Source organism: Marmota monax, unplaced genomic scaffold (assembly GCF_021218885.2).
Source record: "Marmota monax isolate L192 unplaced genomic scaffold, Marmota_monax_Labrador192_F-V1.1 WCK01_AAM20220418_F8-fsc00080, whole genome shotgun sequence".
Classification (NCBI taxonomy): Eukaryota; Metazoa; Chordata; class Mammalia; order Rodentia; family Sciuridae; genus Marmota; species Marmota monax.
The window spans coordinates 2,470,811-2,498,338 of record NW_026694750.1 but is presented as its reverse complement, the minus strand read 5'-3'; the positions used below and the strand labels follow the sequence as shown (position 1 = coordinate 2,498,338).

Here is a 27,528-nt window from a genome sequence, read left to right as displayed (position 1 = left end):
GAGAAGCGGACTAGCGGGAGGACAGAACCAACCGCAAGCAGCCCTCAGTGGCAGGACGCGGAGGTAGCCCCAGCGGCTGGAGCTCGACCCGGCGCGGGCGGGACTCTGGCCCGCCTCTGCGCGCCGCCTTCCACCTCCAGACGCCGGGGGGCGCGCCCGAGCCGGCGCCGCGCGCTTCCGCCGGTGCCCCGCCCACCCGGGCTCGCCCCGCGCCGCGATAGGTTGAGCGGCGGGAGCGCGCCGAGTCAGGGGGCGGGCCCGCGCCTGCTACAAAGCGGCGAAGGTCACGGCGCGAGCAGGCGCGCGCCGCCGCCCCGCGTACCTCTGCGGCCCGCGCCCCCAGCCCGCCGCCGCCGCCGCCGCCGCCGCCGCCCGCGCGGGAGCCATGGAAGGAGTGAGCGCGCTGCTGGCCCGCTGCCCCACGGCCGGCCTGGCCGGCGGCCTGGGAGTCACAGCGTGCGCCGCCGCCGGCGTGCTGCTCTACCGGATCGCGCGGAGGTGAGTGCGCGGGCCGGCCCCATGCGGCCTGGCCGCCGCCCGGCCCCAGTCCCGCGGAGGCCGCGGCGGGGACCGGCCTGCTTGCGAACGCGCGGGACCGCTCTGAGCCCCACGCCCGCCCCGAAAAGACCGGGTTTGGAACCGAGTGGGGAAGCGGCTGGGGAGCCTGGCCGAGGGCGGGGGCTCCAGAGTGTGGGGTGCGGGCGAGAGCTGCGGGCTCCTCCGCCCACGGCGCCCGCAGCGCCCGCGCCTCACGACCTGCAGGCCCGGAGGTCGCTGCCCCCTGGCGGCCTGCCCTGGGCCCCTTGCTCTGGGCCCCCTCCGCCCTGGGCCCCCGGCAGCCCGTCTGATGCGTTGATAATAGCTGGCACTTGCTCTTCTGCGTGTCATGGCTCGGGCCACACACTCCTCACATCGGCCATTTCAGGCCACCACTGCTTCCCCCAGGAAAAGCCGAGAGACAGCAAGCCAGATAGGTCCATGTCAGGAGAGATGCTGCCTGTGTCTGGAACCTGCACTCCTGGCCCCTGGCTGGACTGCCTCCCGGAGGTGGGCAAAGCCAAGCTGCTTGGGAGGTGTCTGAGATGGACAGGGCCCGTCCTCCACCCTGCCAGGCTGAGATCATGCAGACCCTCCATTCACATCTGGCTTCTCCATCCCACTCCATGGTCAGGCATAGAAGTAGAATGGCCTCTTGGTTCAGCAAGGCCTGGGGGCGGGAATAGCCAACTGTTTCCCCACTGATCCACCTTCCCTGGGCACAGGGAGGAAAGTGGAGTTGTGAGACCATCCTAGAGACAGCAAGGGATGCACGAAGGTGAAGGGTGCAAAGGGTCTTGCCCAGGGTTACTCAGCAGCAGGTGGCAGAGCTGCAGCTTGAACCCAAAAGCATGTCTGGCGAGTCTTCCTTAACCATCTCAGAGGAGAGACAGGCAAAAAGGAGTGGGTTGGGCGAATCACAGAGACCTCTGGAAGAGGAAGAGGTGTCTGGTGTCTCTGGAGGAGGGGCTGCCTCCTGGGGAACTGAGGGAGCCCTCAACTCAAAGGGTCGCTCACCCTGAGTCTCCACATGTTTCACTCGTGTCCCGCTCCTGGAAGCTGGAGGGGCCTGCAGGACCAGCTGGTCTGAACCAGTCATTTTCTTACACAGAGGGCCTGTGGGCAGCAGAGCTGGCGCAGAGCCAGGTTCCTCCTGGACAGCAGCACCTGGGCAGCCCAGGATTGGGAGCACAGCCGAGGAGCAGAGTCTGCACCTGCTCGCCTGGGTTTAGTGTGGCTGCATGTGACTAGAGATTGCTCACTGTGCCACACACACTTGGATGTCTTGTGCTGTGACTGTTCCCAGGTACCAGTTTCCCCTTCCTGACCTGTCAGCCATGGCTTTCATTCTGCCAGAAACAAGACAAAATGAGAGGTCTTGGTGAGGTGCGGGGTGAGCTGTGCTGCGGGTGCCCAGAAGTCCCTTCGTGGTCCCTTCGTGTCCCTAACAACACCAGAGGGTTGAGGTGTAGTGTTGGGAGTGTTACTGTTGATTGAACAGAGAAGGACTGGTCCTTCCTAGGATGCTCTCCATGTCCTCATAGGGCATTGGGTGTCATCTGGAGAACAGTCTGGCAAGTGGCTGCTTGCACCTTTCTCCCTCCAGCAGGGAGAAAACTGTGACAGTGAGGAGTCTTTGGTTCTGGCCACAGCAGGGGTTTTGAATGACCCTAAGGAGGGCATGAAAGGACAGTTGTTTTTGGAAGGTGACTTGGTGGGGTCAGTGTTTGCAGGCTTAGCAGAGAGATGGCAGAGGGCAGGAAGGTGCCCCTGAGGAGGAATGTGGAGGGAGCATCCTCTGGACTCTTTCTAGGTCAGCCTTACCCTGGGCTTTAAGCCTCACTGAGATGCCCAGGAAGTGGTCACTTCTCTAAAGTCCCCCAGAGCCCCAGTCAAGTCCAATAACTGTGGCTTCCTCCCCCATGAGTCCCCTTACCCTGATTATTGTTAATGACCAGATCAGCTACCATTACTGTGGTGATAGTGGGGCCATAAGCACTTGGAGCTGCCCCCCAGGCAGCAACCCCAAAGGGCCAGATATACTATTCTCTCATTTTACAGATGAGAAAACAAAGTCCTGGGGAGGTTGGTCTTCCTGCCCACGTCACCCAGCTGTAAGTGGCAGAGCCCCCGTCTTATGTCAACCAAGCCTCATGCTCTGCGTGCTCACTAAGCACCTGGGCTGCTTCTCTGCACTCATGGGCAGCACAGCCCAAATGACACTTCCCTGGGTTTGCTCACCCCGTCCAGGCAGCCATGATGGCCCGTGGCTTCCTGTGCCACCCCCTAGCCCTTGACTCTGCTGCTCTGGTACGTCTCATCCCACCTTATCGCGTGTCCAGGATTTGCCCTTTGCAAGCACACACTTCTTTGCACCCGTCACATGCTGCCTGGGGCTCCCGGCACTACGTTGAGGTACTACGTTGGGGTTTATTAGGATCGTCTTTCTTCTGTTTGGGAATGAAGAGGAGGCAACTTCCCCCAGTGTGTAGCACAGCCTCTGGTGCCACAGAGCCCTCTAGGGCACCCTCATGTTGCCAGGTCCACTTCTCGCCACTTATGTCCTGGGCTGCCCACCCAAGCTGCGCAGATTTTGTGCCTGGGTGCATTCACCTCACATGGTCCCCACCTTTGCCTGCTGTTGAGTGCACCCACTCTTTTTTGTTTGTTTTTTGGATACTTTTTCCTTTTGGTATTGGGGATTGAACCCAGGAGTGCCCTACCACTGAGCTACATCCCCACCCCTTTTTGTTTTTTGAGGTCTCACTAAGTTGCTCAGTCTGGCCTCAAACTTGTGACCCTCTTGCCTCGTCCTCCAGAGTAGCTAGTATTACAGGTGTGCACCACCATACCTGGCTTGAGCACACCTGCTCTTCGGGGTGACAGCAGATGCCCTGCTTGTTGGCTACTTTCCTGTGGCATCTGTCTCCTGCTGTCTTTTGAGTTGTCATTCTTGTCCTCATGTCCAGGACCAAGTGGAGCACTGTGCTAGTCCTTACATCTCTGCAAACTTTACATGGTGCTTGGTGAACTGATAGGCAAAGAGCCAAGACCAAGCCAGGTCTGTCCTCCGAGGGGTAGAACTTGGGGTTTCTGTTTTGGTGTTGGTAGCATCACTGTGGACTTTGGTGTGCTTTGCTTGGGTCCTGGCAGTGCCCAGTTGCAGTGTGATGCCACCATGGTTGAAGTAAGCCCAGGAGGCTCCTTGGATACTTAGGGCAGATGAGGTAATCTGCGTGGCCACCCAGCAGGTGGAACTGCAAGAGAGACACCCTGTGAGGCCAGCTGTCCCTGGGCCTGTGAGGGAACCAAGCCTGCTCACAGTGCCCAGGGTCAAAGTGACAGGGCTGGGCCTCGGACAGGCCGTGTGCTGCTCAGCCTGGTGGAGACAGTGTACACATGCACTTGGAACTCCTCAGGATGGCAGCTGAGCCATTTCAGTGTCTCTTCTGTGTGACACAGAGCAGCCTGGCAGAGGGAGGCCTCAAGGAACTCAAGTTGTGGGCACTCTAGAACAGTGGGGAGACCTCAGGGCAGGAGCTTTGTTCTGAGTAACGCTCTGTGTCGGGCCTCCTGGAGTGCCAGCCTCTTCAGAGACTCCTCCTGCTCATAGTTTTCCCCTCTGTTCTGGGCTATGCTTCTGCCCCACGACTGCCTCAGGCCCCTCCAGCAGCCCAAGAGCTTAGTATAATGGTGTCAGGAGCTAGGAGAGTACCTTCCAGGCCCACCCATAAGCCCCCAAGTAACCTCCTAAAAGGTTCGTGGGCCTGAGGCTGCCTGTGTCCCTTTGTCTTTTCACCTCAAACCTGCTAGGTACGCTGTGTCCTAGAACCAGTTGTGGGGTGGTCGTAGGCTGGGTGGAGAGAAGTGGGCCTCGGGGTTTATGAGGGAAATGTGAGGTGGGGCAGGGGCGTTTCTCCGAGCAGAAGCCAGGCCAGGTGAGGTTGGCTCAGCTACTGCTGCATTAGGCCTGGCAGAGGGAGGCCTCGAGGCCAGGATTGCCTGGCCTGCCTTGGCTGTCACATTCACCCACGTGGCTGATGTCTGAAGCCTGGGAGGCAGCCATACTAGTGGGAGGGGTCCTGAGATTCCAGTCAGTAGCCCCTCACTGCCACCCACAGACCTTTTGGGGCTAGGAGGCGACTGTTGGTTTGGAGACTGCCTAGCCAGAGTGGGCAACAGCCACTGTGGCCACAAAAGAATACCTCTGCCCCCATCAAAGATTAGCTGCTGGCCTGTGACAAAGGCTAACCTCCTGCCTTCCCTTCCAGGCTGGGCTCCTTCTAGGGCCCTGAGCCATTTCCCTGGCAGGGGCTCCCTGGATGGGAGGGGCTTCTGAAGGCCCCTTGGGCAGCGGGAGCCACACTCCTGCTCACCTGTCTTTGGTTCCCAGGGCAGGCACAGGGGGTGGTCTTCCCCTTCAAACAAACCATGGCTGAGGGGCCCTAGAGACAGATAGGTACAGAGCCTTGTCATAGGCATGGGGAGGAGCGGTGAGAGAGGTCACACTGCCTGGTCACCAGCTATCAGGACACACCCCCATGCACAACTACAGAGAGGGTTGTAAAGCAGTACAAATTAATAAACAGCGAGTGCTAATTGCCCGGGCCGCCAGACCACCACTGCAGAGATTCCACGCCTCCAGCCACACTGGCCCCATTGTTGGTGCCCAGTGAAGCTGGCTGGCGCTGAGCATGGGCCACCTGCCGTGCTCAGTGCTTTCCTACATTCTCTGGTTGGATCCTCCCAGCAGCCATTCTGGGGCAGTGAGTCTTAGTGTCCCCGTTTGTTAGGTGAGGGAATGAAGTGGGGATTCCAGGAAGTTGGGTGACCCTCCCTGGAGGCCATGCCAATGAGCACAGAGCCACCCCTGCCCCATGCACTGTCTTCAGGCCTTGCCTGCTGGCCCTGTGCTGTTGACAAGATGCAGCAGGTTTTTGTCATGATGAGGGCTTTGACCTGAGCCAGAGTAGGAAGCAGGTGTAGGCAGAGGCTGCCAGTGGCATACCCTGGCCACCCTCTGGCCTCCCCACCCCCACATCACTACAGTTTATGAGATTGACTCTAGGCCCAGCATCCTAAGCACTGCCCAGGAACAGGCCGTGAGGGCAGCCTTCTTGTCCCCAGGCGACAGGTGATGAAACCACTTTATCCTGCCCATAGTCAGTCGATGGGAGGGCACAGGAGGGCAAGGCCAGGCAGCAGCAGCTGTGCCCTGCTTCCCTGGAGCTACCGTCCCCCCAGGCCAGTAACAAGAGTAGTGACAGAGCTGTCCCTTGGCTGGCAGAGCCCGTTGTATCTTATGCCATCGAGCCCTGCAGTGTGCAGAAGCTCCTGCTTCACAGACGTGGGCCCTGAGCTGGGAGGTAAGAACTCCCAGCTGCCTCCTTCACTCCCGTCCTTCTAGGCTCTGGGACTGAGGAGTTTGTTGTGTATTTGTTTTGTGCCCCCTCCCCCTTACAACGCCCCACAGCCAATGAAGCAGATGGAGGGGGACAGGGGACCCAGAACACAGATCCCCCAGTGTCTGGGCCAGGCTTATCCTGAAGCCCCCACCTGTCACCACAAGTGTGACCAGTGAAGGCCACTGTGGACCTGCCCACATTTGTTGCTCCACTAGGAAGGCTGCGCCCTGGCCCAGCAGCTGTCACTAGTCCCTGCTCCTTGGCCATCGTACTCCAGGGACTTTTTCTGGGAAGCAAAAAGTCGGGGAGTTTTTCACAGGAGACTCCCTTCCCTTAGAAAACTCTAGAGAGCACTATTTCCGCAGCCTGGGAAGGGACCATCCTGAGTTGGGCCCCAGGTGGGGGAGGGGCTGGTGGCCCTAGGTCCCCATGTGGATATGCTGGGACTATTGGCTCCGGAGAGTCTCCAGCTACCTCCTGGGAGGTGCTTTGTCAGCTGTGGCCCCCTCGCTTGGTCCTTCTGGTCCAGCCGCAGCACATGGAGTCTGAGTTCCTCTCCCCACCCTCCCTCGGCCGCCATTTCCTCTGGCAGCCCACCTGCATCTCCAGCTGGGATCCTGCTTCTGTTGTCCTTTCTCTGGTGGCCTGCGGCAGGGCTTGGGTGGCCTCCCCTCTCACAAGTCTTGAGGGCTTCTGGACTGAATCTACTGTCCTTGGTCCACAGGGTGAAGCCAACGCACACAATGGTCAATTGCTGGTTCTGCAACCAGGACACACTGGTGCCATATGGGAACCGCAACTGCTGGGACTGTCCCCACTGCGAGCAATACAACGGCTTCCAGGAGGTGCGGGCCGTGGGCAGGCGGGCAGGTGGGGCTGGTGCTCCTGAGACAGCAACTCAAAGCACCTGCTCCCTGGCCCATCCCAGGGTTGGTAGCCCCCACATCTCCATCCATTGGACCGTGAGCAGGGTGCTGGCGTCTCACGCATGCTTCACAGTTGTCCTGGCACAACACCCTTATTTGTTGGGGAGGAACCAGGCTCAGGGTGGTCCGTCACAGCTGCTCGACTGCCCAGCCACCACAGACAATATGTGAATGAAGGAGAGTGGCCAGTTTCCAGTAAGACTTCACAGAGCAGGCAGGCAGCCCGCTCACAGGCCACTGTTCACAATCTGGGTTCTGAGCGATGAAACCAGAGCCAGGTATGTGTGCAGGCCCTGCCCCAGCACCCGTGAGGTGTCAGAGGAAAAGCTGCTGCTCTGTCACATAGAGAAAGAGTGGGAATGTCTGAGATCCTGAAGCATCCTGCAGCAGCCTCTAGCTGAGCCAGCCAGGGTCTGGGAGTGGGCTCCCCACTAACCGGGATGCCCACACTCTTCCACAGAACGGCGACTACAACAAGCCGATCCCTGCCCAGTACATGGAGCACCTGAACCACGTGGTGAGCAGCGTGCGCGTGCCCCAGGATCCCACACAGCCGCAGCAGTGGGTGAGCAGCCAAGTCCTTCTGTGCAGAAGGTGCAGCCACCACCAGACCACCAAGATCAAGCAGCTGGCCGCCTTCGCACCGCGGGAGGAGGTGAGCAGGGTGGCAGGGCCGAGGTGCACAGGTGCTGGCTGGGGCTAGCTCTGCTCCTCCAGCCCCTGTTCAGCCAGATTGCAGCTTTTCTGTCCCGAGTACCCAAGGCCCCTTCCCCTGACCCTGGTCTGGCCACATTCCAGGGAGTGCGATTTCATTCTCAACTGGAGCCAAACTGCCTGCTATCCCTGTCTTGTCCATGCTGCCTGGGGACTCAGCCCAGGAACACCAGTGGAAACCCTAGGGATTGCTGTTCCAGAGGTTTTTGTCCCTGGACAGAAAGAGATAAGAAACTTGGACTCCACTGGGCCCTATCCTGTCCCCATCCTTCTAGGTCACTTTACCCACTGGCAGCCTGTGCAGTTCCTGGGGGTGAAGGGTTCTAGGGATTGAACCCAAGTGCTGCACCACTGAGCTATACCTCAGCCCAGCAGGGCAGTTCTGAGCTGGTGGGAACACTCAGAGCTCTGGGAGAGGAAGGAAGCTAGGTATTGCTAAGAAACTTGAAGTTAGGAATTGGACTGAGCTGGGAGCTTTGTTCCCCTCGACCTCCTCCTTGAGATCCAGAGATTCCTCCTCCTGGACCCTATCCCCAGACGTTGCCTAGCCTGGGTCCTGTGACCTCAGAGGCAGATCCCAGCTGAAGCCCAGAAACACCAGCTTTCTCAGGTCCAGCCTAGGAGGGGGAGAGAAGAGAGTGAGCTCAGGCCAAGCAAGGAGGGAAGGGTCTGCAGAAAGGGGAGGAATAGGGGACCTGGCACCAGATGGCTTTTCTGACATGCTTGGTTTCCTCGAGAGACCAAACTGATAACCGTCTTGGCCACTCCAGACTGTAAGACATTGGAGGTACAGTGCTGTATCTCTGAGGATGGTAGGAATGGGACTTGTCTTCTGGGCTATTCCAGAAGCCCAAAGAACCCTTTAGCTCCCCAATAAGGCCTTGGCCTAGCCAGCAGCTATAATGCATTTTAGACCATCAGTCAAGGGTAAGGGCAGTCCCTGAGCTGGGGTTGCCCATCTGCTGGATTGATTCCAGCAGCAGCCTAGAGCCGCCTCCTGTAGGTCACCCACCTTCCAGGAGCTCCAGGCAGGAGTGGGGACTGCTGCAGGCAGCGCTTCTTCAGTGCCTGACCTCCAGGTACGTGCTTGGAGCAGCAATTTTGTTACAACACTGCTGTCACCTGTGCCCCTGCCCTGTGCTGTCCCTCACTCTTGGGAGCCTGCATCACCATTCAGTGGCAGAGAGGCAGGCAGTTCAGAGTGGGAGTACTTGCCCATGGTCACCCTCTTATAAGTGGCAGGACCTGGTTCTGAACCAGGGGAGCTCAGGTGCCCCCAGACCCAAGCCTCTGTCCTCACCCACAGGGGAGATACGACGAGGAGGTCGAGGTGTACCGCCACCACCTGGAGCAGATGTACAAGCTGTGCCGGCCATGCCAGGCAGCCGTGGAGTACTACATCAAGCACCAGAACCGCCAGCTGCAGGCCCTGCTGCTCAGCCACCAGTTCAGGCGCCGGGAGGCTGACCAGGCCCAGGTACAGGTCTGAGACTGGCATCGTGGGCTTCTGGGGCCTTGGGTCTACATGGGAAGCCCCTGCCAGAGGGCTGGGCCTCAGTGACCCTTCCTGGGGAAACAACCTTCCCCTAGAACCCCCTTCCTACCCTGCCCCCCAGTCCCTTTGTCACCAGCCATGTGTGTGTTCCCAAGGAGAGTGACCAGGACCGTGACATTTTGGTTGTTTAATGCCCAAGCATGGGTTTGAGTGGCACTTACTCGGCATCGTTATATACATTCCTCATAACGGCCTTCGTGGTTACTCTTAGGTGCTGTGACTCCTACAACTCTGGGGAGGCTGAGAAGCTTGCACAGAGCCCCACACCTGCTGGGCACCAGTATCAGGGTTTAAACCTGGGAATGTCTGGCTGAAACTATTAACTGTTATTACAGTACTTAATTAATGAAATATTCTGGTCATTTGAAAAATAAGGGAATAGATGTGTATGTCAGAGGGAGAGCACTTTCCTGGCACATACAAGGTTCTGGATTTGATCTAAGCACCACAAAAAAAAAAACCTTAACTCGACATAGTAGCAGGTGGATTTAGAAATAAACACCGTCCTCTCACGTTCTAAGATGTGCCCTGGGGCACTTGGTGTGGTTAACAGTCTGCACTGGGCCCCTGGCCCACAGCAGGACACCAGGTGGACCCTTGTCACACCTGTGGTTCTCATTCTGACTGCATGGCCCCATACACTGAATGGCTCGACTGTACTGTTTAACTTAACTTTTGCCAGCATTAACTGTATGGTTATTCCAGTGCTAGTTTAAAGCACAAGTGAGAACTTGACAAAATAAATTTGGAAACTTGTTTGGAGGAATAAGGTCCTTACAATGTAAAAGAGATAGTTTAAAGGGAGAGTGAGCGAGGTGGAGGGTGCCCCTCCCACACCAGGTGGGGGCAGGAGTGGGACGAGCCGGTGGTGTGTCCACACAGAGCTGAGGGGTGTGGGAACAGGGCATCTCTTGAGTATCAGGCTCTCGAGTGGGTGCCATAGGGCCCTGGCCAGCCCCTCCCTACACTCTCCACCCCCCAGAGGGCACAGGTGGCTGTTGGTGGCACTTGCTGACCCATCTCTCTTCCTCCCTCTCAGAGCTTCTCTACGGTGAAGGCCCCAGTCCAGGTCATCCTGCTCCGTGCTCTGGCCTTCCTGGCCTGTGCCTTCCTGCTGACTGCTGCCCTGTATGGCCCCAGTGACCCCTTCACCCCAGAGGCTGCCCTGCCCCCAGCTCTGCCCCCTGGCAGCAATGGCTCAGCCATGCCGGACAATGGCACTGCCCCTGGGGCTGAGGGCTGGCGGCAGCTGCTGGGCCTGCTGCCCGAGCACACAGCAGAGAAGTTGCTTGAGGCCTGGGCCTTTGGGCAGAGCCACCAGATGGGCATTGTACTGCTGGGCCTGCTCACCTGCCTGCTGGCCATGCTGTTGGCCGGCCGCATCAGGTACGTGTGGGATTCGAGCTCTGCGTTGCTGTGTAGGGATGGGAGCCGAGAGGCCTTGTTGGTGCACAGCCCTGGGCTGAACTCCACCATGTAGCCAGAGGAGACTTGTTAGTCTGGCAGGTGAGTCAGGATAGCAAATGATTTGCCTTTCAGGGGCAGGGTCACCAGCACTTGCCCACTGTGAGCCGGGCCCTGACACTTCACTTCTCTCTCTCATGCTCCCGTCTGTAAGTCAGGTGATGATGACTGCTGGCTGATGATTGGCTCACAGCGGCCCTGAGGGCTGCAGGGCTCAGGCGAGGTGCTCTTGGGCCGTGCTTCCTTCTCGAGTGGTAGCAGGTCCATACCTGCTGCGTCCACGCAGTGGCTCAAGAGGTTTCCTTAGCCCGTTTCACCAGCTTAGGAATTGCGCTGGCCCAGGGCTGGTGGCTTGTAAGCCAGAAGAGGGATCCCCCTGGCTCTGGACTCTGCACTCTGAGCAAGGCCCAGTGTGGATGGAGGGGGCTGAGGGTTCCTGCCTTGCCTCTTGGGCACTCACCTGCCCCTCCTGTCCCCTCACAGGCTCCGAAGAATCGACGCCTTTTCCACCTGCCTCTGGGCCCTGCTGCTGGGGCTGCACCTGGCCCAACAGTACCTGCAGGCGGCCTCACCCAGCTGGCTGGACACACTCAAGTTCAGTACCACATCCCTGTGCTGCCTGGTGGGCTTCACTGCAGCTGTGGCAACAAGAAAAGCAACGGGCCCACGGAGGTTCCGGCCCCGAAGGTCAGAGAAGCAGCAGTGACTGCGGGGGGAGGACAGATGGATGAACAGGCCAGGGTGCAACTCGTGCCCGGAACAGACACCCCTCAGTCTTCTCTCTTCTTACCTGTCTCACTTCCCATCCACCCAGTCTAGAGCCCCGAGTTCAGTCCAGCCTCTCCATTGCCCCCTCTTTCCTTCCCAGCACCGCTAGGCCATCCCCCAGTTGAGGTACTGCCCAAGCGCCCAGGAACTGTTCACCACTGCCACCACTTCTGGCCTGAGACCCTTTCACAGCCCCAGTGACCTAAACATGAGCAGCATTTCACAGTCTGCCTCCGACCCCAGCCCTAACCCTGCAGGCACACACACGTACACACCACCATGGCCCTCTCCTGGCTCCAGCTCCCAGGGGTGAGCCCCTGGTACAGGCCAGTGATGGTGGCTACCTGCTGAGCCCTTGCTGTGTGACCTGTCCACTCAGGCTGCTTGGCAAGGCAGGTGCCACTCTGGGTGAGTGAGGGCTAGAACAGAATCACCACCCTGTCCCCGCATAGGACCTCCTGCCTGGTCTGTCCCTTGATCCACTACCCCTTTCCCTGCTCTAAGACCTTCCTGAGACTGCATGATCCCTCGGCCTCCTTCCCCAGGAATGCGGAGTGTAGTATTGGGCCTGACCTGGCTTTGCCATGATTTGTGTGGTGATCCCCATCCCAAGGTGGATAGTAGAAAACCCCGCTGCTTTGTGTAGTCAGGAGGCTCCTTCTTGACAGCGAGGCTGTGCTGGGGTTGCCCGGGGTGCAGAGTCTTAATAGTCTCTGCTCATAAGTTAGTTACTGGGCACTCCACATGCATACCCTGCCCACTGCCCTGCCCTGCCAGCTGGGCCAAGGCTGCCCTTCTCTGGCTGGCAAGAGCAGGACTTGAGTGCTGTCATCAGCCTTGCTCCCCCCTGTGCCTGGGACATGCCCCAGCTCCTCTGCTCACCCCATGTGGTGCCTGAGAAAAGCTCAGATTGCCCCAGTTCTATGCAGGTCAGGGGCCCAAGGGATCCAGAGGCTCATAGTGACCCAGGTCATTGCCACCTTGTCCTTCTCTGCCTTGTCACCCACTGGCTTCCTTGTAGCAGCTCATGCAGAGTGCCGTACCTCCTGCCCCCCACTTCCCCAAAGGGCAGCCACGGGGCCTCAGCCTTGCCTTTCCCTCTGAGGCAGGGCTGCCTGGGGTGCTGCCCCCCGAAAGCTGCCCCGGGGAAAGGCCATACCCAGCTCCTCGTTAGCTGTTTGTCCTGGCCAGGCCCCTGCTGTTCCTGGCCTCGGTTAACCATCCAAAACGATAGGTGGTCCCCTCTCCAGGGCCCTGGGATGCTGGCTTCTGGGGATGTAAGGGTCACATGAAGTAGCACATGTGGACATGCTCTGAGAACTGGGTGCTGTCCAAATGTGGAGATAGACCTTGGCTTTGAGCTGTGTGCAAGGATCCAGCAGGAGCGTGGGCCCAGCCTGGGCCTGCCTGGCATGTAGCCTGTGGTGCCCCTGAGTAGGCTGTACACTCCCTCCAGGACCAGTCTGTCCCGCCACTTGTCACTCAACATAAGCCCCACTGTGACTGGCCTACAGTTTGCCAGCTCTTTCACCCTCTGCCTCAGAGCCCAGGAGGGCAAAAGCAGATTACACATGTAAGGGCCACACCCAACCAAAGGGGTCACCAGCTGCCTAGGTCTGGGGGGCAGATGGGCAGGTGGGAGATGGCTGGTCAGCTTCACCATGGCGCCCCATGGGGAGCTGGAGAGTCGTGCCTAGGCCCCACCATTGTAAGTTGTTAAGTCCGAGGATCCTGTGAGGCCATCCACCCTCTAGCCTCCATATGGACAGTAGGAGCTCACATCCTGCTCAGTTTCTGCATGAGGGGAGCCCAGCTAGGGCAGGAGACCATCTGGGTTTCTGTGGCCTTCTGTGACTTCACACGAGGCCTGGCCGTGCTGGACGCGGCTTGTTGTTCTGCTGCAGAGTGAGATAAAAAGCCCCTCAGAAAAGAGGTGGATGTGGCCATGCCCCTGTGCTCAGCAGTGAGGAGGAATCGGGGGCCACAGCCACCCTGGAGGTTCACCTGCCTGTCCTTCCACTTTGTGAAGCCGCCTAGGAGGAAGGTGGCAGGGCCAGGCTGTCAGCCGTGCGTGCTCTCGGTGTGATGCGAATCTCCTTTTCTCCAAGCTGACAGTGTGGTGCTGATTTCTGCGCTCTTGGCGGTGGGCAGGAGCAGGATGTGTGTGTTTATTTAAATTATTTATATAATAGCCGGAGCCAGCTCTGGCTGGCAGGGATCCCTTACGAAGCAGATGTGTCTCCTGCCCTCTAGTGGGTGTGAAAAGACACGTGCGAGTAAGGATTCCTGGCCTTTTTAGAGTTTTGTGTGACTTTTAACTGTCCGCTGAAGTTTCCATTACAAGTGCCGGCACCTTCTGGTATCAATAGTGGCAACCGAGGAAGTGCAGGCTTCCCTGGAGGGGGCCTGGGGCCCACCGCCAGAACGTCCCAGGTCAGGGTGACCATCCCTGCTGAGATGTGGGAGAGGTAGGCTCAGCCATCTTCACCCTCTGACTCTGCGGTCCCCAACCCCGCCGAGTGGGCCCTGGAGCAGACTGCCAGGACCATCCTCCAGGACCCCTCAGCCGGCCCAGCCCTGCCAGGAAGGGGCCTGTGTCCTCTGTCTGCGACTGGTGCCAGTCTCATCTGTCCTGTTGTGTAGCATTGTTGATGACTGTGTAGTGACCCCGACCACTGTAAACACCCTGGCCGTAGACGACATGATCTGAATGCTGTGTTTTCAATAAATGCCTCCCGGGCCCTGTACTTCCGGGTGGCGTCAGGTACCACGCGTCTTTTCCTGTTTTCTTTCACGTTTCTTCAGAAGGGCCTCTGCCAGGGCTGGGGCAGCGGGAGGGCTTGTTTGGGGTGTAGGCATGTACACAGGAGTCTGGGTGGGAGATCTGGGAACTGGTGACAATGTCACCAGATGGCTCAGGGGTCACCCTTCCTCGTTTCTTTGCTGCATATTTTTCCCATCTCAATAAACAGCTGCTTAAAACATAACCTCCCTCCTGCTCTTGATGAGGCGGGGCAGGAGAAGGCTGTGGCTTCTCATGTGTCAGTTATGTTGCTGGCCCCACCCACAGCCATCACCCTGGGGAGTTGGGGGTCACAGACGTGCATCTCGGGCTCCGAGTCCCTCTCTGAGGTGGGTTTGAGCACATGAGCACTTGTACCTGCACAGCTCTCTGGAGCCTGACAGCCAGGGCCCCTGTAACAGAAGGATGCTCCGTGGAGACCCTTGTCCAGAGCAGAATTGAGCCCAAACAGAGACCACACCTCGGGCTTTGTGAGAGTCCACTTATCCAGTGACGTTCCCTCACATCACAGCCCCCCCACAGTGCCATCATTTTCCATGGCACCAAAATCAGAAACATGTTTGTCAGATGGTTGGGATTCTCGGGTTCAACTGGGAGATGCGGGGGGTGGCCCCGGGTGTGAGGAAGTACTGGGGAACCTGGGAATACACTAACAAGACAACAGCTGCTCCTTCTGGTGTTGGCCCTAGGGGCCAGGAGCCTCTGGTCCCAGCTGGCTGCCTCCAAAACCCAGAGCCTGATAGGGATACTCTCTCCTCTCTGCCTCCCTAACCATGCTCACTTGTCCCTGGGGTCTTCTGCCCAAGAGTCACCCTTGGCTCTGCCCTTGAGAGGAGTGGTCACAGGAGGCCCAGCACAGAGTCCTGCTGCCACCTGCTGGAGGGGCCTGCTGCCGACGGGATGCTCTCTGCTGACTCCCCAGCAGGGCTGAGTACCCACTCTCTTCCTACCCAGGCTTCTGTGCGATGGGGCCTGTAGCCCGCCGGTCCCAGCCACTGCCCTGCATTGCCTACCACATGATGTACACTCCCAAAACGAGAAGATGAAACCTTTTTTTCTTAACCTTATTTTTGTTTAGAGGCAGAGCCCTCCCCAGAGTTTAGGGGCAAGGAGCCAGGCATCAGGTCTGAAGGACGAGTCAGCAGGTGGAGCAGGAGTGTGTCCAGCCTGGGCCCAGTTGGCCAGGCCCCTCTGCAGATTCTCTGCCTTAATTTGCAAACACTGGGTCTCACCATTGGTTCTAAAGTCCAGGTGGCCTCCTGGTTCTTTGCCTAAGATCAGAATGGTCACGTGATTATCCAGGGAGTCAACAGCTGTCCCCGTCCTTGCCTTATAAAACTTAAAGGGACAGAGGAGAGGAATAGCCAGGAGAGTGGTGGCATCTTGGTAGCTCAGGAGTGCTCAGTCAGGACAGCACGGGTGCAGTAGCCAGCCCCACTCACCACAGGCCTGAGCCTACCTGCCCATCTGTTGCCACATTGTCTGCTGGGCTCCTTTGTCCCTTGGGATTGAGGTAAGGCTGGAAGCCCAAAGCTCCGTCCAGATGGCAGACTAATGTATTAACTGCCTCTGTCCTCTCCCCCCTGTAATCGGGTGCCTTAATCGGAAGCATGGTTGACCTTCTGGCCTGGGGCCATCCGTCCTGTTGTGTGATTTGTACCATTCTCAAGTTAAAGAGACACTGTCACCTGTCTTTCAGGCAGCCTCATGGTCGTTTATGGGTCTTTTCTGAGCTTGAGTTTGGTGTGTACCCCTGAGAGCCTAGCAGTGCCAGGCCTGGCCGCCTCTCCCTCTGCGCCACAAGGGGCTTTAGTAGAGCATCCAGTGTCTGAGAGTAGAGAGCAAAAGGCAGCCTCCCAAGGGGGAGCCCCGGGAGGGCTGCAGGAACCGTGCCCAGGATGCACAGGGCTCCCAGGATGCACAGGGCTCCCCGTGCTTTCTCGCCTCCCCGGATCCCAGCCCATGTGGGAGACCACCCAGGGTGTCCCTTGGGCTCCACTGCTCTGCTGGGAATCTCTGGACACAGAACAGGAAGTGGAAGGAAGGAGTCCAGGTCCACAGAGCCTCACTGAGCGCACGGCACACAGCTGGGTTTTTGTTTCAGGGCACCGGGTTGATGTGAGGTCAGCAAGGGCGACAGTGTCACTTTAATGCTGAGACTTGTAGTGGAGGTAGTTTGCTGTGAGCCTGAGGGGTTGGAGGGGCATGCAGGGTGGGGGGAGTCATGCTGCCACCTCTCAGCCACCTGCTCCTAATGGCGCAAATGGACGACTGCTTTCCTGCTTTAACTAATGCACGCCTCCTGTGGGACCCCAACTAAGGCCCCCTCATACCCTGGGACAGGGCATGGGCCCTTGCTGGGCAGGCTGCCTCCAGAACCTTCCAGGCTCACCCTCTTCCTCTCTCGGTGCCCAATGGGCCCTTGCAGGTGCTTCCCTGGAGACTCTGCCGGCCTTTTCCCCTCCGGCCCCAGCCTGGCCGTGCCGCACCCGAGCGTCACAGGCTCCTCACCATCCCTGTTCATCCCCACCCCGCCCGGCTTCCTGCCACTCGCCAACCAGCAACTGTTCCGGTCTCCCCGTCGGGCCTCGCCCTCCTCACTGCCAGGCCGCCTCCACCGGGCCCTCTCACTGGGAACCATTCCCTCTCTGACTCGAGCAGGTAAGTGGCATGCGTGTCTGCATTGGTGGGCAGACGCAGGCCAGGGACAGCTGCACTGGGGTCTGGTAAGGACAGGATGGGCCTGCTCAGCAGCTGCCCTCGGCCTCAACCCCGCTCAGCCTCTGCTTCCCTCCTCCGAAACACGGGACAGGAACAGCATGGTCGAAGGGTTAAATGAAGGGGTGTACGGAGGGGCCTTGGAAGGGCCACAGGCAGGGCCTTGGAAGGGCCACAGGCACTCTGGGGCCTCAATAAATGTGAGCTCTTGCTGGCTTTTGCCTTTTCCTCCTGTTTCTACTATTCTTAAATCTACTGTTCTAAGCAAAGTCCTGGGGAAGGGAAAATGTGTCCCCCAGGGGAGGGATTCTGTTCAGGTCAGTTACATTGGGCAAGCACTTGCTGCTCACAGACTTTGAGGGGGACCAACAACTGTCCCTGACATGAAGGACTTTTGTCTCAACCTCACCTTTCCCGGCTGCATCTTCTAAGTTACTAGTAAATTAATTCAGTTTTAAATGTGCTCAGGGACCCAGAGTGTCTGAATGATCCCCTCTCAACTTTGGGAAGCCTCACTCTCAGTGGAGTCTCCTGCAGGTGGCTTTCTGAGTGCCAGGGGAGCTTAAGGCAGAATGTGGGTGCATCTTGGTTAATCTGATTTCTCTTTGCTAAACTATAGGCACAGGCTTGGTCAAGTGCAGTGAGAGTCTCACTTAAGTCCCTCAACAATTCTTCCAGGCAGGGGGGTGTGGCTCTGTGTCAGCCCCTCTGCTCCCTAGTGACTTGCCCAAGGTCCCTCTGATGCTGAGAATTGGGTTTGAGCCCTTAAGCTCAGGCTGTGTGAGTGAGCATGCTCCAGAGCATGTGAGGGTCACCCTGTCGTTCCCCAGGGAGACACAGTCCAAGGCCTTCAGAGGACTGGTGAAGGGTGATGACCCTTTGTACATAGTCCCACACTCTGGGTGTTCCTGTGTAACCAGCCAGGAGCCAGGCTGCTGGCGGAAAGTGGCTGCTGCCTGTCCCCCTGCAGGGAACTGTTCTGAGGACATTCCTGAGCCCCAGGCTTGTCGATGCATCCATAGACCTGGTCCTGGGGGACTGATGGGCACGCTGGGTCATGTGTTCACCCTTCCCCAGGCACGGGGGCTGGCCTGGAAGGGAAGGGGCTGGCAGGACACTGGGATGGACCCTGCGGAGCTCCTAGGGCAGGGGAACAGCAGTCTGTCCCCACCACGAGGTCTGTGGTGTCCTCCGGGTCTCCCGCACAGCTCTCAGCAGGTCATTTGGGGGACATGAGATCCTGGATCTGGGCCTGCCCTGGGTGCATTTGATTGGGGAGGAGGCAGAGGGTGTCCCATGGGGTCCGACACAGGTGGCTGACTCTAGGGCAGTGGGGAAGGTGGAGCTCCAGACGGCTGAAGATGGGGGCCTCGTGTGGGAGGACATGGGATGAGGAGGGGGAGGCCTGAACCAGCCGCTGGCTCACCCTGTGGCCCACCAGGGCTCCGGTTTCTTCGTCTTCAAGATGGCAGTATGCCAAGGTACCTGGGTGGTGGCTGAGGGATCACTCAAATGCCCGCGTTTGGGGAGAGCAGGGTGAAAGTGCAGGTGGGTTAGCCGGACACTGGGGTCGGGTGAGAGGTGGTGGCTCTGGTCGCAGGCCTTGTGCAGTTTGTCTCTCTTTCTGTTAGACTCAGGATACCTGTTCAGCGGGAGCCGCCCACCATCTCGGATGTCTCGACCTGGGGAGGTTCCTCTTTCAGGTAAGAAGAACAGGAGCCAAGAGGGGGGACAGGAAAGCTGCCTCGGGGCCAGGGTGGCCCAGGGTTTCCAGAGTGGGGTAGCCCTGAGCATGAGCTGTGAGACCCAACAGAGTCGTGCTCACACCAGCCCTGGGCAAGAATGCCACATCCGGGCCCAGTTTCCTGTGGTGTGAAATGGGGTGGTGGGTTATAGGATCAGGGTGCGCTGTCGGCCGTGGACAGAGCTGTGCTCTGGGCTCCAGCCTCCAGCGTGCTCGGGCTGGCAGACCTAGAGTCAGGCCTGAGCTTGTTCTACACGGGCCTTGCTCTCCGCTGAAGGGGGTACCAGGCTTCGGACAGAAACCGAGGTGGCTGAGGCTCCATGACCGCCCCTCCTCGGTTCCAGCAGGGCCTCCCACTGTCCCCCACGTCTGCTCCTTCCCCTTCGTCCTGGGTTAAGGAAGGAGAAGCGCCAGGACTGGGCGGCCGTGACACATCCCCGCATTGCCGTCATTGCTCTTGTGTCCTCCCTCCCTGCAGGTTACTTCTCTCTGCTGTCGGGGAGCTGCCCCACCTCGCCACTCCCTTCCCCGGTGCCCTCGGTGGCCAGCTCACTGGCCTCCAGCTATGGCTCCCTGCGCCATCGCAGGCCCCTCATCAGCCCCGCCCGGCTCAACCTCAAGGGACAGAAGCTGCTGCTATTCCCGTCACCCCCTGGGGAGGCCCCCAACACCCCCAGCAGCTCAGAAGAGCACTCCCCACACAATGGCAGCCTCTTCACCATCGAGCCGCCTCAGCTCCCCCAGAGGCAGCCCACGCGGGACAAGAAGCACACTGTGGGTACGTGGGGGGCACGAAGCACGTCGCAGGTGCAACCTTCAGCTCACCTTCCACACGGCACCAAGAGGCCTTCGGTGCTGCAAGGGGGCTGTCCTGTCCTTGGACACTCTCCAGACTTCCCCAGTGAAGTGGCTCTGGTGACCTTGAACCCCTAGGACATTGGCCTCTACTGGCTGTTTTTATGTTTTTCTTTTACAAGTGACCTTCAGAGTCCTCCATTCTGGACCCATTGAACACAGTCATGCTCAGCCAGGCCGTGTCTTGTCATAGATGTTTTTGTTTTGCTCAAATGATCTTGTACTGCAAAGCATTTAAAAAATTTTAGGGCCAGACATGGTGGTCCATGCCTGTAATCCCAGCAGTTTGGGAGCCTAAGCAGGAGGACTGCAAGTTCAAAGTCAGCCTCCACAATGTAGCAAGGCTCGAAGCAACTTAGCAAGACCCTGTCTAAAAAAAACACAAAGGGCTGGGATGTGGCTCAGTGGTAAAGTGTTCCTGGGTCCAATCCCCAGCACCAAAAATAAAAATTTTTAGGTCTGGGTTGAGGATGGAGCTCAGTGGTAGAACACTAGCCTAGCCATGCATGAGGCCCTGGGTTCAACCCCCCAACGCTGCAAATAAGAAAAATAAAAAGTGCCTAGGACTGGGGATGTAGCTCAACACAAGGTGTTTGCTGAGCATGTACAAGGCAATCCTCCACAGTGGGGGAAAAGAATTTTTTTTTACGTTAGGCTCCTTTAAATTTTTTTCTTTTTTTAAATCAGGGATTAAACCCAGGGGCACTTAACCACTATGCCACATCCCCAGAGCTTTTTATTTTTTGACAAATAGTCTCACCAAATTGCTGAGACTGACCTCAAACTCATGTACCTTCTGCTCAGCCTCCCAGTCACTGGGATCACAGGTGTGTGGCTTCAGCTTCTAGGACTCCACGCAAACGCACCGATTTCTTGTGTCTCTAATAATGCAGAAGTTCCAACCACGCTGGGCTGAATGCTGGCTAGGCAGGGGTCCCCTGTCCCTGGGGCTGCCTTGCTGCCTGTCTGCCTCCCCCTCCAGAGGTCCCACTTGTGGGCGTTTTGGGCACCTGATCTATAACCAGCTACTCCTGGCAGCTAAGCAGCAAGGGTACAAACAGGGTCTGAACCAGAACCCAGCCTTCCACTGCCCAGGGGAGGTGAGGGGGTTGGGACAGGCTGGCCCACTACTTCCAAGGATCACATCTTGGAATTGAAGTGGAGCTGCCCAATCTGTCCCTGGGGGTGAGCTGTGAGCACCCCTGAGACATGCACCCTTCTCTTTGCAGACATGAGATCAGTGCCAGAGAGAGGCAGTGCCTGCAGCAGCCTCTCCATCAAGAAAGAGGACGAGTCATCCCAGTCGTCCACCTGTGTGGTGGACACCACCACCAGAGGGTGCTCAGAGGAGGCCGCCGCCTGGAAAGGTCTGCTCCCTGGATGCTGGAGGGCATGGGAAGGGACAGAGCCAAAGGCAAGGTCACCTCCTGGTGGGTACAGAGCTCTGGCCTAGAGCCACAGTTCCTGTGACACTGGGAGAAAGAACCCTCAAGGATACCACCATCCTCCAACCAGTGGACTCTTCCCAGCCTCTGGATCCGGAGTTTGCACTCAGCACATGGCCTCCCCTTCTTGCCAGGACAGGTCCAGGCCTCCACTTTCCCGAATGAGTCTGTGGCCTCAGGTGCCTATTTAAATTTAACTGAACTAAAATAAAATTAAGAACTTGGGCCGGGTATAGTGGTGTGCACCTGTAATTCCTGCCACTCGGGAGGCTGAGGCAGGAGCATCACGGATTCAAAGCCAACCTTGTCAACTTCCAAGGACCTGTCTCAAAAAAAAGAGGGCTGGGGGTGTGGCTTAGTGGTTAAGCACCCTGGGTTCCATCCCTGGTACCCCCCCAAAAAAAACTTGGTTCCTCAGCTGTACTGGCCACATCGCCAGCGCTCAGCGGCTGCACATGGCTGGGGCTGCCACGCTGGACAGGCAGACACTAGAGACTTCCCACCTGGGGCTGGTCTGCAGGGCTTGGGCACCTCGAGGCGGCACAGTGTGGGGGTGGACGGGGGCACACAGGCTTTGGACCCACAGCAGGGTGCTAAGCTGCTGGCTCTTCTGCATACTGGCCGGCTGGGCCGTGGCAGAGGTTAACGTGGTTTCTCCCCTGGGGGGGCAGGTGAAGAGGAGGACAGACAGGCCCACAGTAGGGGTTTTTATTGAGCTGAGTGAGGCAGATCTGGGGTGTGGCTTGTGAGGCCTTGGTGAGGACAGAGCTGAGTCACTGCTTTTTACCGTTGAGACCCGGCCAGGTGGTGACCCGCACCCCCATTTCCTTGTCTGTGAAATTGCTGTCGTGGTTGTCCCACGTTGCCCAGGGATGGACATGGCACAGGCTGCCCAGCCTGAGCTCAAAGGTGCACCTGCAGGGAGGCAGGGCTCCATGGAGGATGGCAGGGCCGAGGTCCTCCATCGTAGGGACACCTTTGGAGGGGGACACTGAGGCCCCACAAACCGCCTCTTGTGGAGGATTGGGTGCTATTCAGCCGCCGTGACCCCCCAAGGCTCCTCTGACTGGTGTCTCCCCCTGCACAGGGCGCTTTGGCCCCTCCCTGGTCCGGGGCCTCCTGGCTGTGAGCTTGGCCGCCAATGCCCTCTTCACCTCCGCCTACCTGTACCAGAGCCTGCGCTAACTTCGGAGTCCTGGAGGGCGGAGCCCAGGTGCCATCTGCTTCCACCACTGCCGGCCTCAGAAGCCTCCCAGGGACTGTGCCTCCCCCCTCTCCAGGGCCTGGACCTGCCAGGTCATGCGTTCCTGTCCTCAGGACACCCGCGATCCTCACCTGACCGACTGTCCGAGGCCACGTTCCTCGCCTGCCACCCCCTTGGCTGACGTGGGTGTGTTTGGTGCTGACACTCTGACCCTGAAACCGAGGCCCCCCCTGCCGTCCACCTGCCCGGCAGAACGCCAGAACTACTGTACCTGCAGCAGGAGGCCAGGCTGCCTGAGCCCTGCCGCCAGCTGAAGTCCCATCTTCGTACTGTACTCCCTTGGCATGGGGGGCCACCTCCGAGCCCCACAAAGACGAAGAAAGCCCCTGGGATGGTCCCTGGGTCACTGCCCCACCCTTTTCCCTTTCTGCTGGATTCAGGCAAAGTGGGCAATTGGGTGCCTAGGGCTCAGTTCCAGCACCCACCCTCCCTCTCCGCCCAGACTCTCCCCCTCCCCCTACTTCCCTATTCTGTGACTTCTGGTGACCTCCCAGGAAGCAGCCTGTATGCTAGGACCTCCCGCCCACGCTGCCCTCCAGGTCCTCAGCTCCACAAGAACTGTAGGTCTCAGAGGAGACCGGACCCCACCCCACCCCCACCCTGGTACTTGGCTTCTTTCAACCCGGGACCCACTGTCTTCCCCTTTGTCCTCCTGTGCCCACCTGGGTTCCTCTTGTCTCCCAGGCCACCTCGACTGGCCACCCTCTGCCCCACTCCTTTTGGCCCCTGCCACTGCTCTTTGACCCACCCTGCCCCCGTGCTGTGGCGGTCTTGCCTCCTGAGGGGGAAGGAGCACGTGGGCTGTCAGGGTCTGGGTGCGGGGTCCCCTCCCACCCTGGGCCTCGGCCCACGCGCATGTCTGTCTGCCTGTTGATTCACGGGTTTGTGCCACTGGGGGAGGGTTTGGCCGCCTCAGTAAATTCTGGGACTTGCTGTGGGGAGGGGCATGAGCAGGCGGAGGGGTCTTCACTCTGTCATTCAGGGATAAAGTTTCGTTTTATTTTTGTACATTTCGCCAGGCAGGGCGTTCGCTGTCGGCTCTCTCTGCCGGGGGATTTTCTTAAGCTCTGGGTGCTTCCTAGTACTTTTTTTAACACAGGGAAGGAGGCTACTCTGACCTCACCCTCCCTCCCTCGCCACTCTTGTCCTGGGAGCCCCCATGCTGTGTCCTGGGCTGTCCACCGCCCTGGACTTGGGGGGCCAGGGTGGTGTGAGGACTCAGTCCAGCTGCCAAGAGGGTTCCAACACCGAGGTGGCATCTTTTGGTCCTCGTTTGTATGCTGGGCGTGTTACGTTTTTAAATTTTTTTTCTTGCCTATCAAAACCAAACTCCATTCCCAGTGCCCTTGTCTCTGGCTCTGAGGATGCTCCACGCAGGGAGCTCTGCCGCCTGGACCAGTGGCCCAGCACCCCGCAGGGCCGGGGAAACAGAAAACACGACCTTATTTTTGTTTACAAAAGCAAAAAATGAAACCAAAAAACATAACAACCTTTGAACTGTGCCTCGCTGTCTCCTCTTCATTCTTGTTTGCTCGCAGCTCCATGGGGCGAGCCCCTCCTCCCTCCATGCAGAGTCCCTGGGGTGGGGTGGCAGGTGACAGTGGTGTTATTGAAAGGGAGACTGGTGACCTGGGCCAGCCTAGGCAAGAGGAGCCAAAGAGGTTGTGAGCAGAGAGGAAGAAGGGCCTCCCACACCAGGGCTGGCTCAGAAAGTGCTCAGCCCCTCACCAGAAAGCCTGCCCCAGGCTCAGGGTCAGTGTGTGACATGCCTCATCTCGCTGAGCCCACTCCGAGTGGTCTGTGGCCCTTGGGCAGCTGGACTTGGCACCAGCACATCTGCATGCAGTGTGAGATGCAGCCACAGGGCGACAGGGCTCCAGGCTGAGCAAGGACCTCAAGACCAGCCCTCAAAGCCGTCTCAGGTCAGGGACGTTGGGTTTGCATTTCTTTGTCGGCTTCAGTGTCACTGAGCTAGCAGCTGTCCATCCGGGCTATCGTAGGGCTACTAAGCCCAGCACAATGCACAGGGAGCCACTGTCTTCCTGGCCCAGTGCCCACCAGAGGATGGACGTGAGTTGGTGCTTGACTCCCCCAGGGCAGATGGGGCACAAGGCTGGGCTAACTTGCCCTACCCAGAACCATGGGACCAAGCTGCCCGCAGGTAGGCCCCAACACCTCAGGTCCCCGACTCCAAGGGTTCCTGTGATAGATACTCTCTGGGGTTCTAAGGTAGCCCAGCGACCCTGGTGGGCTTGTCCCATTCTACACATGAGCCTGAGATTCAGTCACACTCCAGACCCCTTACCCAGTACCATGAAGACAGCTAAGCTGTTTATTACAAAAAAAAAAAAATTATTAAAGAAAAGAAAATGTCCATCCTACCATTAAAATATTTATGCCTGTCCATCCCTTGCCTTGCATGTTGAAGAAAATCCAGAAATATAAACAAAATATTGGTATCTTCCACACCCACTGTGCTGGGGATTGAGGGCCTCGTGCATGCTGGGCAAGTACTCTACCACTGAGCTACCACACCCCAGCCCCTCTAGTTTTGGGGGGGGTTCTCTCTGTATATATCTAAATGTGTACTTTTTAAAAAATATTTTTTAATTGTAGTTGGACATAATACCTTTATTTTATTTATCTATTTTTATGTGGTACTGAGGATTGAACCCAGGGCTTTGCATATGCTAGGTGAGCGCTCTACTGCTGAGCCACAACCCCAGCCCCTAAATGTGCATTTTTTTAAAAAAATAGTTTTTAGTTATAGGTGGACACAATATTTTATATTTATGTGGTGCTGAGGATTGAACCCAGTGCCTCACGTATGCTAGGCGAGCACTCTACCTCTGAGCCACAACCCCAGCCCCTATTTGTTTTTTGTTTTTTTTTTTTATGTGGTGCTGGGGATTGAACCCAAGGTCTCACACATGCTAGGCTAGCACTCTACCACTGAACCACATCCCTGGCCCTAAATGTGCACTTTTTATGAATGAAAACAGAATTTGGTAACTTTACTTCTCCTCCAACATCATAACCCCTCCCCCTGTCATTAAGCCTGCAGCCCTGTTGGAACCTGACTTCCCTGATGCTAAGCATCTTGAAGGCCTACTGTTTGCATTGGGATGCCAGGAAACATCTTTGCTGGGCTCGGGGTGTGGCTCAGTGGTAGAGTGCCTGCCTGGCACACACACAGCCCTGGATTCAGTACCCGCACTGCAAAAAATAAAGGATTCTAGGGCATTTAAAGTTGCCTGTTGTGTTCCATAAAAGTATAGTATTATTTGTTCCAACACCTAACCTGACTTGCTTTGCAAACTTGGCTCTAGTAACCAGACATCTTATGTGGTGAGGTAAGAGGTTCAGGAGATCCAAGTTCCCCTAGTAACATTTGTAAAGAGATGTTTTGTGTTTTCTGGTTGGTTAGAATTTTGGGGTACTAGGGATTGAGCCCCGGGGCGCTTAACCACTGAGCCACATCCCAGCCCTTTTTATTTTTTTTTATTTTGAGACCGGGTCTTGCTAAATTGTCCAAGCTGACCTGGAACTTGTGATCCTCCCGCCTCAGCCTCCCCAGGTCACTGGGATTAGAGACAGGTCAAGGTGATTTTTAACGAGCTCTAGGAAGGAACCTGGGTGGCTGAGGACATGGCACAGGGCGGCACCATCCACTTCGGGCAGAGAAGCCCAGTCCTCACATGCGGGCCTCCCCCAAGTTGGTGTCAGAAAATAGTCCATTGATTAAAAAAGTAAAAGGGTTCAAAAATGTCTGGCGCACCAGCCCTCTTAACTGACAGCCTTGTGACTCTGGGGTCCCTCTTCTAGGAGAGGAGAAGCCTCGGTCTCCTGACACTTCTGAGATGGGAGGGACCTCCATAGCAGGCGTCAGGGAACCCAGAACGACTCCATCATGGCAAAGCGCTTTCTGTGAGGGCCACTCGAGGGTGCTGCTGGGGACAGGATGTGAGGAAAGCTGCCTTCTGTTCTTAAAAAGGGCAGCCCGGCCTCAGGGCCGCTGGGGTTGCTGCCTGGAGCCCTGCACAGGCTGCTCGCCAGGTGAGACTGGCCACGGGAGGGCGGGCCTGCAGAGTTCACAGCAGGTTGGAACAAGTCCCTCGGTGCAGTCAGCCAGATCCACATCTGTGCCACCATGGGCCGCCGGCAGTGAGTGCCAGACCGCTAGGGCACCATGGAACTGTCCCTGTGCTGGGGAGCTGGCCTGCAGCAGGAGAGGCACAATCACAGAGTGGCAGGGCAGAGCAGGAGGTCGGGTGGTGGGAGGAAGTGCTTAGGAAGGTCAGGACGGAGGCCAGCGTGGCAAGACCCAGGGAGGAAGGTGGGGCCATTCACCAGGAACCCTTGGCCACTTAGGGACTTAGATCTTCTAAGAACAAAGGGACACCCGTGACAAGTGCAGAAAAGGATGGGATGATTTTAAAAGCCCTGGGGCTGGGCTGCAGCTCAGTGGTAGACCCCTTGCCCAGCTCGCATGAGGCCCTGGGTTCAATCCGCAACATAAAGGCATGCTGTCCACCTACAACTACAAATCAACCAATCAATCAATAAAAGCCCCTCAGCTGCATCTGGGAACTGCTTGGAGACCCTAGGGCAGAAGCAGAAGTGGTGGGGGTGGGGACAGAGGCCACAGCTGGGCTGGGATGGAGCAGAGGGATGCTAGTACATCCCAGAGACAACCCACCAGCCCTGGGTGGAGTGGCGGAAGGTGTCCAGGTCATCCCGAGTTTCCAACTGGAATCTGGACATCTGAACAGAGGCCCTCCCTGTCTAGGGAAACCAGGGGAGGCAGAGAAGGCAAGCGTCCTGTTCTGTTACTGATCCGAAGGCTCTTTACCCAGGGCTTATGGCCTATTCCTTGTGGATGATGTCATAGACTGGACTGTGTCCCCCCAAAACTCATTGAAGCCTTAATCCCAGTGTGCCCGGAAGCAGAGCCTTTGGGGAGTCGTTGAGGTCACATGCAGTGGTAAGGAAGTGCCCTCACAGCAGGACTGGTGTCCTTAGGAAAAGAGAAGCACCAGGAGTACACGTGAAGGAGACCTTAGGGACACTCAGGGAGAAGGTGGCCTCTGCAAGCCACCAGGAGACACCTAGAGAGGAAGGTGCTGGTCTGCCCACTGCCTCATCTGGGACTCCAGCCTTCAGAACTGGAGAAAACGGACGTCTTTTGGGTGAGCCACTCAGCCGGTGCTGTTTTATTAGACAAAAAACAGACTACACAGATGATATATTTCAATACGTTTTTTTAATTAGCAAGACTTGCCCTATTCTTCTACAGAGGAGGATTGAGAACGGCTGAGTGAGCCGATGAC

The 27,528-nt window shown here is 57.7% G+C and overlaps 1 protein-coding gene across 2 annotated transcripts; it reads left to right on the top strand.

The window, feature by feature from the left end:
* Window positions 1-359: 359 nt before the first annotated feature.
* On the top strand, window positions 360-23,700 carry Tmem201 (transmembrane protein 201). 2 transcript variants are annotated; one of them, XM_046424530.1, is made up of 11 exons: window positions 360-498; window positions 6,667-6,787; window positions 7,329-7,523; window positions 8,889-9,059; window positions 10,177-10,523; window positions 11,085-11,288; window positions 16,601-16,833; window positions 18,522-18,593; window positions 19,113-19,412; window positions 20,719-20,856; window positions 22,022-23,700. In XM_046424530.1, exons 1-11 carry the CDS (start codon window positions 386-388, stop codon window positions 22,117-22,119), a joined length of 1,992 nt encoding a protein of 663 aa, XP_046280486.1. In that variant the 5' UTR covers window positions 360-385; the 3' UTR covers window positions 22,120-23,700. The 2 variants fall into 2 exon arrangements, with proteins under 2 accessions (XP_046280486.1, XP_046280485.1); XM_046424529.1 differs by having other exon boundaries at window positions 8,889-9,065.
* The last annotated feature ends 3,828 nt before the right edge of the window (window positions 23,701-27,528 follow it).

Excerpts from the sequence above, each read along its gene's own strand:
- Tmem201 (XM_046424529.1), top strand. The coding sequence starts at position 386 with ATGGAAGGAGTGAGCGCGCTGCTGGCCCGCTGCCCCACGGCCGGCCTG. Across the intron at positions 9,066-10,176 it reads CTGACCAGGCCCAGGTACAG|AGCTTCTCTACGGTGAAGGC; the intron begins GTCTGAGACTGG and ends CCTCCCTCTCAG. Across the intron at positions 19,413-20,718 it reads GGACAAGAAGCACACTGTGG|ACATGAGATCAGTGCCAGAG; the intron begins GTACGTGGGGGG and ends TTCTCTTTGCAG.